The following is a 19,123-nucleotide window of genomic DNA, read 5'->3' as shown; positions in this document are numbered from 1 at the left end:
TACAGAGATCTCCAAATATGGGCACAAAAAGGGACACAGGTAGACAGATGGAAACAGACATGTCCGAATATGGGCATAAAACAATAAGTCACCCTTGACCCTCAAACACTATTACCATGGACTTAATATGATATCCCCACTGTCCCTGCATTTGACCTCTAGTGCCCTCATGAAATTGACAACACCAAAGGCCAAGTGGCCGTGGCCCTACAATCATGAAGTTCCAGGCCTGATGTCCACATTAGTTTGGGGCGCCCTTCTGTCAGTGACTGCCAGACTCATATTCTCCTGGGTGGTATTTTCTCATGTTGATAGCCCCCCATACAGATACCTATTATCTGGTATTTGCTGTTACATTACATTACATTACAGTCATTTAGCAACCGCTTTTATCCAAAGCGACTTACAATAAGTGCATTCAACATATGTAGGCAAGAAAACTACTAATCACCAGAAGTCATTAAAACCACACACCACAAATAAAAAGCAATAAATCAATAACTTTAGGACTTAATGTGCCCTGGGGCATAGGTGGGAGTGGGAATAATAGTCTGGCATGATGCTATATTTCCAGAACATACTGTCACAAATAAATGTTGGGGATAGCACAATAAAGTTAAAAGATAACTATCATTGTGGTCCTCTCTGGTTGCATTATTGCATCAGCTCAGTGTTTACATGTCCAGTGAGATACCCATGTGCTCTAAATGTAACAAAAGAGATGCACTTGAATGAAATACATGATTAAAATAAAGATTTGTGAGATGTTAAAAATGTTCACAGTAATATACATTAAAATCACGGTATCATACTAGTGTATTGGTGTATGTTACTGTAGACTGAAGTGCATTGTGGGAAGAATGAAGTGCATCATGGGAAGTCTGCATTGCATTGTGGGAAGAAGACAGTGTTTTGGAGGGAAAAACAGGACATTGTGTTTCTGCAAGAGCTGCAGAGCCCAGAAAGAAACAATATAAGAAAACCAGTAAGTATATTATTTTCATCTACAGATAGATTAGTGTCATTCAGAGAGGTCAACACTGGCACCTCTAACAAGTTAGATTTGCACGATTTCTGGTATATTTGGATACATTAGAGAGAGGGGGAGAGAGAGAGAGAGTGAGAGATTGCAACCTGTAAAGTAAAAGTTGTTAGAAATCCTCATTCAAAACTAACATTATTTCTTGTGTATTATTTTACTCTATACTGTAACTGTGTTAATGTTTTAATCTCCAATATCTCAGTATAGCTTCAGGTGCCATTGATTAATTCAGCTTCACTTTCATTTCCTCCATGACAGGAGAAACACATGCAGTTGAGTGTGTGCAGTAGCTAGGTGGGCAGAAGGCAGAGATTTGGCTTTAGAATTAATTAAGCTTATCTTTTTTATGTCTACATCCTTTAATGTACATCATTGTCTTTTATAATTCAGGGATTGCTCCCTCAGTGAAAAAGACGGATTTGACCCATATTCTGGACTTCTTCACAGAGCCTGCTTGCATTGGTGAGTCAAATGAATGTAAACTTGCTAGTAAGCTGCTAAACTAACGTTAAATATCAACTGACTTCATCTTCATGTTCATCTGTTTATTAATATTAACTGTCATCGATTCAAGTTTGTTTTGTTTTCCAAATGATGGTGCTAAATCATAAGCACACCATCTAATTACATTACAAAACTGGTATAGTAGCAGTTTCTAGCTATCATTTAGTGTTGTTGTTAGGTGGTTAGTTGATGTTTAGTTGCCTGTTGGCTAGGTAATGTTATAAAATGGTCTTTTTTGACTGCAAGTAGTGTCATTTATCTGCAGGGACTCTTGACAAATGTTATCAACATGTTAAGATACATAAACACCTGGCTAATTCCAGGTTCTATTGTGGTTTGCCTAGTTGCAGTTTTCAGACATTGAGAAGCCTGTCCAAATGGAAAAAGTATGTGTCATTGTTTGAGAATCCTGTCCAAATGGACAGTGAGGATTCAAGTAGGCCTGACAAGTCCATGATGAAAGTTATGATAATGTACAACTTGATGCAAATCCTGAAACATTTCTCATGAATGAGGATGCAAGGCAAAATGCTGCTACCTGCCAGCACTATCCAAAGTTTAATTGAGGATATCCAAGTTGTCCATGAGAGCAGTATGGAACTGATATGTTACAAATTGAAGGAAGAATTAGCTAAGCAGAATATATCAGAAAGTGAAATTGATCAAATTATAACTGGGCTAAATAAGAATAACCTCCTGTGGCTGTATAATGAGGGAACATTTAAATCATTAGACTTTGGACACATTTATTTAACAGTGCGCAAGAAAGCGTCACCATTTCAAAAACCTTAATAGCTCACTGGCTGAGAGACACCAACTCTTACAAGCCTGTCTTCAGGCTGGCAGCCTTTTCCCACCGACTGCGCAAATACAGCATGCTGATGAATTTGATGATCAGTTGTATAATCTTGGCATACAAGAAGCTGTTAGGATGAGGCATTCAAGAGGCATTTATAGTGACATCAGTTATTGCTTACAAGGGCACCGAATACCAAAAACCTGTGGTTGTGGACCACAATGACAGGATACACCTTTGGAAACATTTTATAGATTTAGCTAAACTCATCCAACGTGTATGTTGCTATTGAAAAACATCCCTCAGTGCCTTTGATGGATGTAGGTGTACACAGCCTGCTTGACTCAGGTGTTTCTTACATGTGTGTCAGGTTGGAGAGCCGGTAGCTGACTACTACCTATTGCCATTATATAACAGATTTAATGTTAATCTTGTATCTTTCCATCACTCTGTTTATTCTAATTAAGAGATATGGAGCAGCCCTTTGATGATGTCATCAGGAAGGCCCCCCCCCCCCAACCACTTGGCTGTCATTGGTGTGAGGACCGACAGTGATCTGCAGTATGTTTCAGTGGAAGATGTCAAAGAAGTTATCCCACTTATAGCTTCCAGAAGACTGGTACACTACTTAAAGAACAGAGGTGAGTCTTAAGTTGTGTACTCTCTAGTTGTCACATGATGATGGTGCTTCTTCTAGCAGGGGTCACAGTAATGATAGTGTTTGTTGTCATTAAACTTTGCAACAGGCAGGTTGAATTTAGTATCCTGTACACGTTCCAATACCTGGCCTCAGCGACTTGTAGGGCTTGCAAGCATTTGGTAGAATCTATCACCTGGGCTTGGAGAAACAGGGCTAAGCACCCAGCAGTCCTTTTAGGCTGAGGGTTAGCAATAGTGTATACTTGTGTATATAGTTCATTTAACTATCCCAATGTTCTTTTATGGCAGCATTCAGCCACAAATGTCTAGTACTCTAGTTTAAAAGTTTGGTCTCCTTTTTTAAGTAAACTGACCAGCTCTCTAAGGATATATTTTAATCTAAAATTGTGATAGAAAGGTTTCCATGTTTTGTTAGCATTACTGTTGGTCATGACATGTGGATTTAATCCACTGTTTAAAGTGTGAAACAATAACAAATTGTCTGAACATTGCTATGTCCTAATACACAGGCCATGAAGACCAGACTACAAGCCAGCCAAGCAACTCTGTTAGCACCTACAACTCAACAAACAACTCTGATGGAACCTACAACTCTCCAAGCAGCTCTGTTAGCACCTCCAACTCTCCAACCTCAAGCACTCCTCCAGTCCATGTGTCGATACAGCGCACTGGGTGGGTCTCATCCTATCAATGCCATAGGAGAAGATGCCAGCAAGTCTCTTGCACAGGGACAGAAAAGAAAAAGAGGATTCTCTCTTTCTTCTGGCTGATGTAAGTACTTTGCGAACATGGATATTGAGAACATGTGTGTCCACTGAATATTTATTGTGATTAGGGATAGAGATCTGCACATCTTAAAGGACTACTGCAGAAGTCTATTTTTTACTCTCCTCTAATGTAGTAAATTAAATTAGTAGACTTTATTCGTTCATCCATCCTGTCTTTCATACTGGACACAGTTCCAACTTGCCATTTACTGTTCAATGCAAGACAAACCACAGTTTAATTGTAGAACTGATGAGAAAGTCATCCACTAACAGCTTTATTATTTGAAATATTATAGCTTTCTGTCTTTGTGTTTTCTGTTATTCAGGTGACAACAACCTCAGCAGACCTAGGTTTACCAAGGTACACTTGGTAAGTGTACTATTCTCCCTTTTTCTATACAGTACAGTATATTATGGTTTGTAGAGAACTGTCAACTGGAGGTGGAAGGCTAAGTGGCAATGTGCATTGTCCCATTTTATCACATACCTGTACATGAAGCTGTGGCAGGCCAAAGTACACCAGACAGACAGACAGACAGACAGACACTGAACACATGATCTCCTTAGGGAGAGTATCAAAATTCTCATCAAGGAATGTGATGCAACTAGGATTGGTCAGTTTATATCAGAGATTAGAGGTACGTAGGTCAAGTCAAATCCTGGATGTACAAACGTGACAATTTTTACACATTTTTCTTCTTTCTTATGCTAAACAATAGGCTATAACAATAATTGTTATACCTGCTGTGGTGATGTGTGTGTTATAGGGGACTCAGTTCTGGAGGCACAGCAATGGATGCTGGCCATGGAGGGAAATCCAGCCAGAGGACCTTCCTGACTTCTCCTCAGAAACAGCTGTCCTAATGGCCTGCTACTATGTCTTCAACATAGAGTACCAGGAAGAGGCAGCCAGTACTTTGGAGGTCATTCAGAGGTTAGCACATCATTAGCCTCTATGACTTGTTGGCTTACACAATTTGAAATGTTTCAGCACAGACAATCTGCAGAAAAAGCACGTCATGTAATTCACGTGACGTGAATTACGTCACGTTATTGATATTGTTATTCATGTTGGACATTGTCCCTATGTGTAGTGACTAATAGACACCATGCTTATCATAATTGTCACTGGGATCTATTTTGTATTTGTAGTGGCTGATACGGAATATCATATTGGTGGGGGGAAAGCACTTACAGACTATTTTTTCTACTTGCAGGTTCTTCCTGAGGATTAACCCTGAAGGCTCAAAGTGTACATCCAAGACACAGATCAGCCGGAAATCCGGCAAGAAGGTGCAAAGGAAGAGCACAGGTCTGAATCGCAGTGTGGCCACTTTGATTAGGGAGATTGTGGAATTTGATTAGCAAAACTATTAAGAGTGTGTCAGAAAATGTGATAGTTTTTCATCTTTGTAATGTCATGAGAATAGAGAGTTGGACATGATAGGATTTATTGATTGCCTAGTAGTTTTAGGTCATCATGGCATATGTTCAGGCATGACCAGTGTTTGTTTATGTTTAGCAATTTTCAAGTGTATGAAGTGGGGTTTTATACTGTACAAGTACCTCAATTACTTCAATTAATTCACTACTAAGCATTGTTGTTAATTGATTTAATGTTCATTTATTGTTGTTGCAAAGCCATATGGGAAACAAAGTTTTTAGGCCCATTGGCCAACAGAGGCCTTTTTTATAGATTTTAAACGTTGTTTTAAAAGTCTGCACTAAAGGGATCATGTTCTGTATTGGTTTTGCTTTACTCAACAACAAAAAAAATCATTTTTCTGTTATGTGTGAGAACTGTTACAGGAATTTTCTAGTAGCAATTTTACAGTGACATTATTTTTCACTGTAAGGTATATATTGTAAGATTACAATAATATCATTGTTTATAGTTGTGTACTGTAATTTGGCTTTATATTAATGGAAACTACTGTAAGTATTAACAGTTATATGATGTGATTTGTATTACAGTAAATAAAAATGAACTGTAAAAAGAAAGTAACGTACCGTTTTTGGGTCTACAGTAATTTGAATTGTCACAGTTGTGTACTGTGATTTGTTCTACAGTAATTTGAATTGTCACAGTTGTGTACTGTGATTTGGTCTACAGTAATTTGAATTGCCACAGTTGTGTACTGTGATTTGGTCTACAGTAATTTAAATGGTCACAGTTGTGTACTGTGATTTGGTTTACAGTAATTTGAATGGTCACAGTTGTGTACTGTGATTTGGTTTACAGTAATTTGAATGGTCACAGTTGTGTACTGTGATTTGGTCTACAGTAATTTGAATGGTCACAGTTGTGTACTGTGATTTGGTTTACAGTAATACAAATAGTACTGTAAATGAAATCACAGTAAACATACTGTGAAATAAATTACAGTACTTTACTGGCATCGTGCTGCCAGTAAGTTACTGTAAATTTCACAGAAAATATTTTACAGTGCAGGTTGGTAATGGGCATGGCACTGCTGGGCTGATGATAGCCTGGCATTGCCAGACTGGTGACGTGGATTCACTCACACGTTCCTCTACGGCAGCGGTGGGCAACTTTGATGATGGAGAGGGCCACTATATTTCCACATTCACTGCAGAGGGTCACATTGCTGCAGAGGGCCACATTGCATAATAATATTCTATATTCGCCATTCTATGTCACACAAAAGTAGCAAAAATAGCCGATCTACAGTACAAGCTCAAAACGCCTCGCGTTTTGAGCTTGAAGATCTGCTATTTTTGCAAATTTGTTATTGGAATCCACATTTTTTATTTTGCTATTTTTCAACTGGAATACTGAAAAGTTACATTTGTATTTAATTTCAAATGCATTTAGTTATACTTATGCTAACTTTATGAACTTAAATACGAATACATACTGTAGGACATAAAAAAGACAATAGAATTGTAATAGTCTACAACTAACTACTAATATAGACTGAAGTAATTAAAGCGGGGTCATGTTTGCATGTTTGGAATTGTAACAGCTGAAATCAATAATATATCAGTATTCCCATATTAACCTGCGGGCCGCATTAAGTGAAAGTGGGGGCCGCATGTGGCCCCCGGGCCGCCAGTTGCCCATGTATGCTCCACGGTATCAGTGTGGACTTCGGCCCATAGGCAGAGAGTATCAATGACTGCGTTTCAACTAATATCTGTACAACAGTGAAAAGCAGCCCCCTGATTGGCCTCGTCATTTTCGGATTTTTCATACTCTCTGCCTATGGGCCGAAGTCCACACTGATACCGTGGAGGAACGTGTGAGTTAGGCCTGACCTCTATTAGTCGAATAGTCGACTAATTAGTCGAGGGGTGTCTGAGTCGACTGCCAATCTCTTAGTCGAATTATAAAATTAAACAAATATATATGTATATGTTACAGGGTGAATGGAGAACCAGGGTGATTGAAGAAGGCTCGCTCGTTTTTACCACCCACCCAGCAATTCTGTAGAAGCAACACTAGAGCACTAGAGGGAGCCACAAGCCAGGCTTGTGCACAAGCATATATTATGGCCGCGACCACACACACACAGTCACACATGCGCGCGCGCGCACACGCGCACATGCTTTCAATGGACTGTTAGGATACTTTTATTGTGTTCTGCTGGCTTTTGTTTTAGTTTCTCCCTGACACACACACACACACACACACACACACACACACACACACACACACACACACACACACACACACACACACACACACACACACACACACACACACACACACACACACACACACACACACACACACACACACACACACACACACACACAGTGATCCATGAAAAGAACTATTCTGTCCCTATCGGTTTACAACTCGAACGGCGCTGTGTCGACTAGTAGAGCATCGGCCGGTCAGCGCGGGCACTCGCGCCTCCTCGGCCTCAAGCTCTACTAAGTCGGCGCGCCTCCGTCATGGACAAGCGTGTGCGTGTGAACGTGTGTTCAGCGTTCCCCTAGCGTAGCTTCCTGGTTGCTATGTGGGGGGGAACAACAAAAGACAGGACCGCGTCGCATCAAAGCCCCGCCTCTCGAAAAGCACCGCTTCGCGCCGAAGCCCCGTGCCTAAAAACAAGCGCTCTGTCTTCAATCACCCTGGCTCTCCAAACACCCTGTGACATATATATATTCGACTGAGAGATTGGCCTAGTTTGTTATATTAATTAACTAATAGTTTGCCAAAAATAGGATATACATCATGATTTATTGGGAGAAACCAATAGTATTATGTTAAATTAGACACTAAGCACCCCTACAGCCCAAATGGAATGTTCCTCTATTGCATAACATTTTTTGCATGATTTGACTGAGAGATTGGCAGTCGAATCAGACTGATTCGACTGCCAATCTCAGTCGAATTATGCAAAAAATAATAATAATAATAAAAAATAGAAAAAAAGAATCCAATAGTCGACTGCCAGTCGACTATTGGCAATTAGTCGCCAATTAGATTCGACTAAACAAATCCTTAGTCGGGGACAGGCCTAGTGTGAGTGAATCCACGTCATCAGTCTGGCAATGCCAGGCTAGGCTGATGAGGGAGTGGGGACAGGTGTGTAACTAGGACTGAGCAGAGCCTTTTATTAGAGAGTTGCGCCAATGAGGGGTCAGAAACAGCGTCGGTCACGTGGTTCATGTAGCTGGAAATAGTGACAAGGAGCCGTCGACTTCAATGCATTCCATGAACTTCCGGTTTAGGGATTTGTCACTATTCGCCAATGTATGTGACTATGTGTATGTAGAAGACCTGGCCCGAAGAAGTGAACGGAGTTGGCGTAACTCTCTAATAGATGGCACTGGGACTGAGAGATGGAATGGAATGTGGGAGTGGCCGAAGTGGAGACACGGTCTGTGGAGAGGCAGACCGTGACATGGGGGCTCTGCGGAGAAATACAATAATTTGACATGCACATGTTTGAGGACTGTTTAGAAAATTATAAAATCAAAAATTAAAGAATCAACTACACTTTATAAACAAGCCCAAAAAAACGCAACCCGCAACATTTTTTACAAGCAACTTTACAGGAAAAACAGGCCCAAAGTTGCTTATAATAAGCAGACAAGAAAACCCTACGTTGAACCATGCTGCACTGGTGTATGTAAATAAAGGAAGTAGAACGGAAGTGGCTCGCCAACCTATGAGTGATCCTATGACTTCTGGAGAAGAGTAGATCCGGAAATAATGTGATCACAACAAACCCAGACCCGTCCAATCTAATGTTAAAGGATTTAGAAAAATACATTTGTATCTGCTTTCCTGTTTTTGGCGAGAACAAGCTATATTCAACAGCCAATAACTAAAGAACGGTGACACGCTTTCCCCCCCTATGGAAGCAGAGAAACTCCTCCGTCTTTACAAGCTCTTTACAAGATCTACAAGCTTGTAGATCTGCTATTTCTTTTTTTAAACTGTGAAAATGTGTGAAAATATTTACACATTTTGAACTCAAATCTTTGCTTTCGGGGGTCCTTGGAACAATATATTTTGAGATGGGGTGGGGGGGGGTCCGCGGACAAAAACATATCATTTTGGGCGGTCCTTTTTACATGTATTGATTTTAGCTTGAAGCCCCATGCACCTTTCTAAGTGTACAAATTGGGTGTAAACTGGGAGTTTTGTAGCTTTTTCAGGAACGGATGATCCTTCCCACAAATCACCTCCATGATGGATATCGCCTGTACACACACACACACACACACACACACACACACACACACACACACACACACACACACACACACACACACACACACACACACACACACACACACACACACACACACACACACACACACACAATGTAGTGTTCTTCACTTTTGTTCACAACTATGTGGCTACATAGTAAGCTGATAAGTAGTAACTGTATTATATATAGGCTAGTAACTGATGCACTGTATTTGAAAATGCTCATCAACCCACTGTGAGTCTTTCAGACTATAGTGTGCTAAATCATTACCTTCTTCATATAACTCATGCCCATGAGTGGTTTCTGCACGCCCATGTAGAGTCCTGCCAACGTCATGTAGAGGTTGGACACGTTCAGAGAGAATGGTGGATACAGCTCACTGCACAGGACAAGGAGGATTTGCACAGCCATTATATAACGATATGACACACTGGTCGATATGGCTATGACTTCAAATCAATATCCTGATTATTTCTAGATTACGATTAATGAACGATTATTAAACACATAATAATATTACTGAAAATAGCAGATCTACAAGCGTGTGATCTTGTAGATTGGCTATTTACGCTCTTTGTGTACGCCACCATTGTACACTGAAGTATATATAATACAGGGTTAAAAATATCGATATAGTCAAAAATAAAAAATCTAATCAAATCGTTGATTCATTGATATAAATATATACGTTTAAAAAAAAAGCTTCTCGATTATTCAATTAACCTGTAGGCCAAAATATTTTGATATATGTTTGGTTAATAGCCCGGCGCTATGACTCCCTCCAGGTTTTGAGATTTGAGGCCATTCCTGACAGTCGTAGTAGTAGGCTACCTGAAAGGTTGTGCGATCTTCTCGCCGTAGTGGATCGCACCATTCAGATCGCCCAGGCCGGCACAAGCCCCCATGGCCTGGTTCATCACGAGGACCATGTAAAAGTTGGAGTCATCGAACACGGTTCCCATCTTGTCCAGGGACTGTTTACACATATCCATTAACTCGCTAGGGGGTGCAAGAGAGTTAAGGATGCAATGGCACAGGCTGAACCTGAAACGCTATTGTTAAAGGTACTCAAATCAGACTCTTGTAACAGGTGGGATGCTATACTTTGTTGATTCAACAGCTTTTACATTTACTTTACTTTGAATTTAAATGCATTTAATTACATTTATGTTGGTTTTCAGAGAATATTTTCAGAGCAAAGAGGCTCTTGCCGGACAAGTTGTCTCATGTGGATCAGTGTGCGAAAAGGGCTTTTCGAGAACAGGTACAGCATGACTCCGGGAGCTATTTATACGATCAATAGCTAGGCCTGTCACAATTATTACATAATCGTCGAATCGCAATTATTTGAGATAATCACAATTATTTTTGCATAATCGTCATAATCGTTTTCACACATTTTCAAATAATAAAAAGAAGCAGATCTACAAGCTTACAACGCGTCACAACGCGCTGTAAGCTTGTAGATCTGCTATTTCTGCATTTTTTTACATGAATAAAAGTATTAAATATGTCAATAATGTATTTGTATATTTCAGTTATTTGTCATATTATCTGCCCTGTGCAATGTTTGATTACGAAGCCAATGACAATGAATCATCAACTTAAATTTGTAATCGTGACAGCCCTATGAATAGCACAAGGAGGCACATGGCCTGAAACACAGGGAGTTATGTAAGGATATTTTTCTCCTTGCTCTCGATGGCTAACCTAAACAGTCCAATGGTCATCCTAGCGAAGCCAACCATGTCACTGATGACGTCTGGCCCAATGGGATCACTCCGCTCACGCACTTTGAGCTTGGCCTCATCCTGAGACCAAGGAGAGAAGATGACATGTTAGAGTTGAGGAACATTAGCCGCTTGTGAACTAGGATAATTCTGTTATCAAAGATCTATCAATACTGCTGTGCTCTTGTGTGTGATGTTGAGGTGATGATTGTGTTTGTTTGTTTGTTTGTTTGTTTGTTTGTTTGCTTATTAATTTAAAAAATGTTTCAAAAGATTCTCAGAAATGTTCTAAAAATATTCAAAATGTTCTGAAAAATAGGGCTCACTTGACTAATGATAACAATTATAATGTATTTTTGCACATTTGGGTCCCGTGCAGACACCAAATGTATATTTTGGGTCTCGAGTTGAAAAGGGAATCCCAGGTTTACAGTGTTTGCTCTATGTTCTAAGGTTTTTATCTCTGTGTTTACACATTCAGATTCCGTCACCGGACACTAAAACTTCTGAACTGAACTGTATACGTCATACTATTTTGTCAGGTTTCTTTTTCATGACTTACTTTGGACTTAGTTTGACATTCCTGGCAGTCACAGGTGAAGTTGTAACAGTCTCTTAACTGGTTGTTTCTGTCTTCTGTTGGGTACATAATGTCTATGTAGCTGATCAGCATCTTTGGAAGGCACAGGAACACACACAGACATGTGATTACTACTTCAGGTTTCTCCTCCACATCTAATTCTGGGGTCAAGGAGTTGTTGGGAACGATGTACAAAAACGAATTTCACCCACTTTTTTACCTTGTAAACCTGTGACAATAAAACTGATTCTGATTCTGATTCTGTTTTTTATCTGGAGTGTCTAAGGGCAAGTAAACACTGTAGGACTTTTACATCGTTTTTTACACTATAGATGGATCGCCAACAATAGCTGCGACGCGTTATGAGCTTGTAGATCGGCTATTTTCAAATATCCAATGTATTTGTATATAGGTTTAAAGTGCTCATGTGGCCTAGTCGCTTTTGTTGGGCTTATTTTCATAGACCTGGTTGCTTATTTCTCTCGCAAAATCTGGCAACACTGTTCAGACACACGCTGCACACACACACACACACACACACACACACACACACACACACACACACAGAGCTCGCTCTCTCAGTCTCTCTTTCGTTCTCTGTGTGCAATTCCTCTCAAATAAACAGCCCCCCCCTCGAGCACGCTCACTCTCTCATCCTGTTTTATAATGTTTAACTTTATACAGGACTGTACGGTAATATTGCGGTACTATGCGGGGGTCTGTCTGTTGTGGTCAGGTCCAGCGACCCTCGCCTAGTCACGGTGGCTGTAATGTGCTCTCATTGGCTGTAGCGCGGATTCCAGGTGGTCCTCAGCTAAATGGAGAGTTGGTAACAATTGACAATTGGTTTAATTTTACTCTCGCAAGAGTTAAACTATTATAACATCTGCATCACTTAATTTACAAGAAGTCTTCACAATTAGAGAATGAAGAATAATTGTTATTTTGATCAACTTTTGCCTGTTATCTCTCCTATGGTACCAACATGCAGCATGGACGGAATTGTGGACAAAATCATATCCAACGATAACAACATATTCTAAGGCTTGGGTTTGAGAGTCTAAATCATCTCATCAAACGGTGGTCTGAGAGCTCAAATGCCGAATAAATTATGGACCTTGACATGAAAAAGGTTGAAAACCACTGCCCTACCCCCTTGTAACACATACCGTGTCCCCCATACACACAAATACATCCCTGTGCAGCTGTCTCTTCTCCTCACCTCATCACCAGGCTTCATATCCTGTATTGCCCGTATTTCTGCTGTCGTTCCCTTGTACGTGACAGCCACACTGGGTACACAGCTGTGGTTTATGAGGGAAAAACTGAGGGGAGAGAGGGTGATGGGGAGAGAAGGTAAACAGGAAGAGAAGAGAAAAAGAGAAAGAGAAAGAGAAAGAGAGAGAGAGAGAGAGAGAGAGAGAGAGAGAGTTAGTCCATGAGCCAGAGCCCCAAAATTGAGCTGTGATTATCAAATGGGTGGGAAAATCTAAGTTTGATTTTTTGACTAGCTGTATACATCTCTATTTCACAGTTTGGCATGATAACCATTGCAGACTAGTAGCTTAGTGCAGTTATCATGCGTTGAATATGTGGACCCCTATATTGTCACATTGGCAAATTGTTACAACAAATATATGAAGAACTTTCAATGGTGTTCATATATGAACCCACTTCTCTGCACAATTCAAGTATGGGGAATTGATTGGAATGGTGATTTTACTTCTTCAAAATGTCCATTATGCTTAAATGGCCTTTTAATGCAAGATTTCATACACAAATATAATAATTTTAAAATAAGGCCTATTAATATCCCCAATTTGAAAGTGTGTGCTGAGAACCAACATGTTCCTAATGGCTATAGAAAACTGCACACCATTCTTTAATTTCAGTGGTAACATGTGGTTGCAAAACACATAGACCCTAAACGTACTACACTAGTAAAAAATAACAGAATCATATAATAAAACCGATTGCACGAGACCCCTGTGCGTGTAATGAGGGGATCACCGTGAGGACGGCGATCATGGAAAATATTTTTCAAAGGTTAGTCAAAATCACTCGGTTCGCTGGCAGTGGGCTGACACTTTTCTGAAAAACTCTGGCAGTCTGGCATTTTGTGACAACCACATATTATTGCAGTACTGTAGCTTTTTTTTATGGTTTACTGACATGATAAGTAGGGTTTAAGTGTTACATTGATGAGGGTTTAACTCTGTATGTGTGCGTGTGTGTGTGTGCGTGTGTGCGTTCTTACTCAGCGTAGACAACACGACCGATATGAGGTTCCAATTCCTCATCATGCAAATCGGAGCTATTACAGCGAACCTGTAGCACAGAGAGAGAAATCATTACTAATCCTGCTAATGTATTCACACCTGTTGGAAAACAATTTGGTCGTTATTTTCTTCTTCCTCTCATTTTTAATGATCTGCTGTGAGTTAGTTGAGAAATGGTCGGCAGATTGTTTCAGAATCCATGAGTGCTGGACAGGTGATAAAGTGGTCAGTGTGTACTAATACTATTCTGTATCAAAGTAGCAGACAGTAAAGGGGGGGGGGGTCAGTATATTGTTACTGTCTGGCAGAAACCTTGTATCTCCATATTTATTTTTTCTTTGTAGCTCACAGTGATGTACATTGTGATGTGAGCTTGTAGATCAGCTATTGATTTTACATGCCAGGTTGAAAGTGGGTTTCAACTGTCCATGGGTTTAATAAACTTTGAACCAATGGACAGTATTAAGAGCTTGTGACTGAAGTATGACTACATTGTATTCACTGGAACACAGGTTATTTCCCCCCCCCATTTCCTGTAAAGTAACAGTTTTCGACATACAAGGTTTCCGCTGGACAACAACTGTGTGTGTGTGTGTGTGTGTGTGTGTGTGTGTGTGTGTGTGTGTGTGTGTGTGTGTGTGTTTTGATTGATTGATGTACTTTATTTAGTAAGACATGAGAACATCAGTACATGGAAGTACAAATTCACAATACAATACGCTACTAAACTGGGAGACTCATTAAGCACTGAGCTTGTTTAAGATGAGATCCCCATGCACACAAATCATGACGACATATACACAAAAACTATACAGAATGTCGTACAATCAGCTTACAGGTTACTGGTATGAAGAGCAAAGAAAAATGTACAAGAGAAGAAAAATAAATGGGGGGGGGGGTAGGGGGCTAGGTTAAGACTTAGACAGGGGCCATTTTCGAATTGCAGCCTCCTGAAGGTGGGGGGGGGGGGTAGGTTAAGACTTAGACAGGGGCCATTTTCGAATTGCAGCCTCCTGAAGGTGTATCTTTAGGGCAGTTTTGAAAGTGAGTAGGGTTTTACACTCCTTTACTCCTTTTGGTAGGGCATTCCACATTTTTGATGAATAGCATGAGAACGAGTTCATTCCCTTTGTTGAGCCAAATCTGGGTTGAACATGATTTGTGGAGCTGCCTCTGGTGTTATGATCGAGGACTTCATTAACATTTAGGAAGTATTTAGACAAATACAGGGGGATCCCAATGTTGTGGTGTATCTTGAAGACCAGGCCCATAGCAAGTTGCTGTACTCTGTCCTCAACCCTAAGCCATCCAATCCTAGCAAAATGAGCAGGGGTTAGATGGGTTTTGTGATTGAGGCCAAGAAGTAGCCTCACTAGTTTGTTTTGGGATGTTTGGAGCCTTGTTTTTAAGGCCTTGGAGGTGTTGCGATACCATGAAGTGCATGCATAATCATAATAACCTTGTATGAGGGCCCCTGCAAGAATCTTCAGAGTATTCTTACTGACTAGACGTCCAATCCTATGCAAAAAGCGGTTTCTTTGGTTAACCTTTTTGATCACTCTTTCAGCGTTTTTGTTACCGGAGAGGTTTGCCTCCAAGATGGAACCCAGGTAGGTAATTTCCTCCTTTCTTGTGATAACATCATCACCCACTTTGATCGTGAAGCTCTCAGCCTTGCTAAGGTTAGGACTGGACCCAAAGAGGATGGATTCAGTTTTACCCAGGTGTAATGATAGTTTGTTGTCGGAGAGCCAGATGCAGATCTTGTTGAGTTCACACTGGCAGTGTGTGTGTGTGTGTGTGTGTGTGTGTGTGTGTGTGGGGGTGTGTGTGTGTGTGTGTGTGTTTTCACAGTGGCTACCTGGGAGAAGAGTGAAAGCAGGTCATGGTGATCAGGGAAGTCCAGGTGTTTGGAATAGAATTTATGCAGGCCGGCAATGTCAGCCTCGTAAATCGATTTCCTCTCGTCGCCCACATCTGGTTTTCAAAATACACAGTAAAATACACAGTGTTAATGAACTGAAAGTGTAAAGATTGTGTGCAAAGAATATAAATACAGAATAGACAGGTTACACTAATGCACTGCTCCACTGTATTACCCACTTTAACCCTATATGGCATGGCAGTGGCGGCCATTTTGTGGTGCCACAAATCAAAACCCCATAAGTCTTTCCGAAAATATTTATATAAATTATTTTAAGCCTGGAACTAGAAAGAAACCCTAGAAAGAAACCCGAAATACCCGGGTTCCGACCCGGGTCCGGGTCCATTCACAAGAAGTGACTCCGGGTCCGGGTCGGAATGAACCGTTTCAGTTTGTCTCTGGTCTCGGGGCTCAGAATGTGAAATGGACGGTTCCACTAATACTCGAGTGGACCCGGCGAGCGGGGGTTCTCGGGCTCAGACTGTGAAATGGACGGTTCCACTAATACTCGAGTGGACGGAGGGAGGGAGGGAGGGAGGGGGGTCGCTCAGAGTCAGAAGACAGACTGGCAGTGACGCAGTCAATGACTGGCTGCTATTTATATTATATCACTACATAATGTTATACCATTGACCTAAATGGCGATATATTAACAAGGATAGGATGATTTAAAAATCTTTATGTCTGCATTAGCCTTGATGATCGACTTGACCGATGGCTCTGTCTGTATTAGGAACAACTTTGGACAGGTGGAAAACTTTAGTTAAACTTGCAGAGTGGCGCATTACTTTACCTGAGTTACATCTTCTGATAGTTGTACTTGAATGTTGACATGAAATAATAATCCTGTTTAGTGTTTCACTACCACAAGCAAAGAATTCGACATCAAGGATTCGACAGTGATGTCACTATGCAACAAGGAAGTAGCACGGACGCTACGCCATGTTCGAAGTTGGTTTAAAGATAGCAAGGATTCGTCAGTGATGTCACATCGCCGATCCTTTCACATGTGACCCACTCATTTCTATACGCCAGTTATATCAAATATTGTCGATTAACGCAATGCTTTGGTTAATGGTTCAAAATGGTAAAACAGTAGAGTTGATAGCGTGTTGTTACCCGGTATGCTCCGCAAAGCACAATGGAAACTCCAAAGCCAATTATAATGTTAAACAACATTAAATGTTGTTTAACATTAGAAATTAACATGGATTATAGTTGGCAATGAAGAAGGATTACACACATCTAGAACGTGGATTTATTTTGTATTTATAAACTATCCAATGAGCATTGACTGGGATTATACATCACAACCATGGAGGCTATACATTTAGGTAAGAAAGTATGAAACAAGTCTTATTTAACGCTGGACAACTACAACTAGTTATGACGTTAGCAAAAATTTTGCGTTCGGGTATTTCGGGGTCTCGGGTTATGTACGGGTTCGGTTCTTGTATGTCACGGTTCTATACGGGTCGGGGTCCGACAGCTCTCGGTAATGATCGGGTCCGGAACTCAGATTTCTAACAATGGCCCGGGTCCATTCGGTTCCTGGTAATATTTTCGCGGGTCTATTCGGGTATCGGTCCTTCATATTTGACTATGGGCCGGGTCCATTTGGTTCCGGGTAAGTTTTTCACGGGTCCATTTGGGTACGGGTCTTTATATTTTACCCGTGAAGACCTTTACCTGGAACCAAGCCATCCAGGTTCCTGGTGATTCATGACCATAAAACATTTGATTCTGTGAAAAATTTGAAAACCGCAAAACAAAGGGTATTTATTAAATATAGTATATCAGGTAGTCAGAATGTATCTTACCTTTATTATTCATATTATATTATTGACTCGTTCTTTGTTAGGTTTCATTATTAAATTATTGACTTATTCTATGCTTGTATTATTCTAATTGGCAGCCTAAAGTGCCATTCACACTGAGCACTATAACTATAAAGATAACTATAACTATATCGTTAACCATTGTATTTCTTTTTATAGTAGGTGTGAACTCTGCCATCCACTTGACTTTAAAACAATGTAAACTATATTTGTATACATGTAGTTACAGTTATAGTGCTCTGTGTGAATTGCCCTTAACAGAGGCTATGCGCATGACATCATCGTACCCGGAAGTTATGCGGAAATGCCTACTGAGGGGCAAAAAAACAACTTTCTGGCCTTGACAGCCCATACATCCAAACAGAAAGGTCCGATCTGATTGTATTAAACAACGTTAAACTCACCAACATGCAGGGTTGGGAGGGTTACTTTTAAAAAGGAATCCCCTACAGTTACAGATTACTTGCTAAAAATTGTAGTCAGTAACGTAATCCGATTACTTATTATTAAAAAGTAACTACTAGTTACTTTCAGTTACTTTTGGATTACTTTTAAGCAAAACTCTATTTAATTAGATAAAACACGTTTTACCATTGACAGCAGGCCTGGAATTTCGTCATTTTAGTGGCAAGGCCACTTGGCCTTTGGTTTTGTCAATTTTTTGAGGGCACAAAGGCCAATTGCCAGGGCAAGAAGGCCATCAAATAAAACGATGATTTTTAAGTCCATGGAAATAATGAATTTAACTTGAAGGTTAAGGATGATTTAATTTGAATATATTACAAGAATAGTGTAACTGTCTGTGAAATACAACCCATTTATTTCATAAAATGATGTATTAGGTTATAGCCTATTGGTCTCAATATTTGTCACATTCAGCCCTGGACTTCACTGACTGTAGGGGTCACATTAATCACATTAGAGATTTTATGTATTTTCCCCTATTTTTTGTATTTGTCCACTAATTGTTAATAATTATAGCTTGTAGATTGGCTTTTTCCACCATTTGAAATTATTTTAAAATAAAAGGAACAGTTTTCCCAACCGACAGTGACAATATTTAGCCTATATATGGTTCTGTATCAGTGTATGAGTCAGTTTGAGCAGATTTTATTATAATTGGCTACTATGACTGCCTATGAATTTCATGGGCCTGGGTAGGGCCACCTGGCCTGGCGGAGATCTGCCGTGTTGCGCAGCAGCACAGCAGGTGAAGGCAATTAACAAACTACATTCTATCTGCTGAAATAAACTTCCCATTTGAATCAAAGTTGACACACGAAGAGAACATGGATGTTGATTGCAAAAGC

The 19,123-nt window shown here is 40.3% G+C and overlaps 2 protein-coding genes across 2 annotated transcripts in view; one reads left to right on the top strand and one right to left on the bottom strand.

Moving 5' to 3' along the window:
• LOC308105423 (uncharacterized protein) overlaps positions 1–19,123 on the top strand; it is a 145,412-nt gene that overhangs the window by 56,009 nt on the left and 70,280 nt on the right. The gene's annotated exons all lie outside the window — the stretch shown is intronic.
• Positions 1–19,123, bottom strand: part of LOC308105417 (N-lysine methyltransferase SMYD2-B-like) — a 78,889-nt gene that overhangs the window by 51,784 nt on the left and 7,982 nt on the right. Inside the window, exons 7-12 of the mRNA XM_080456131.1 lie at positions 15,913–16,028; positions 14,030–14,100; positions 12,995–13,097; positions 11,755–11,865; positions 11,147–11,273; positions 10,294–10,468 (exon numbers count right to left, since the gene is read on the bottom strand). Of these exons, the coding sequence (XP_080312257.1) occupies positions 10,294–10,468; positions 11,147–11,273; positions 11,755–11,865; positions 12,995–13,097; positions 14,030–14,100; positions 15,913–16,028 (703 nt within the window). The remainder of the gene's footprint in view (positions 1–10,293; positions 10,469–11,146; positions 11,274–11,754; positions 11,866–12,994; positions 13,098–14,029; positions 14,101–15,912; positions 16,029–19,123) is intronic.

The sequence above is a fragment of the Gymnoscopelus braueri genome (assembly GCF_963280865.1).
Source record: "Gymnoscopelus braueri genome assembly, chromosome: 17".
Classification (NCBI taxonomy): Eukaryota; Metazoa; Chordata; class Actinopteri; order Myctophiformes; family Myctophidae; genus Gymnoscopelus; species Gymnoscopelus braueri.
Note: the sequence above shows the minus strand (reverse complement) of the source record. Positions and strands in the feature narration are given on the sequence as shown.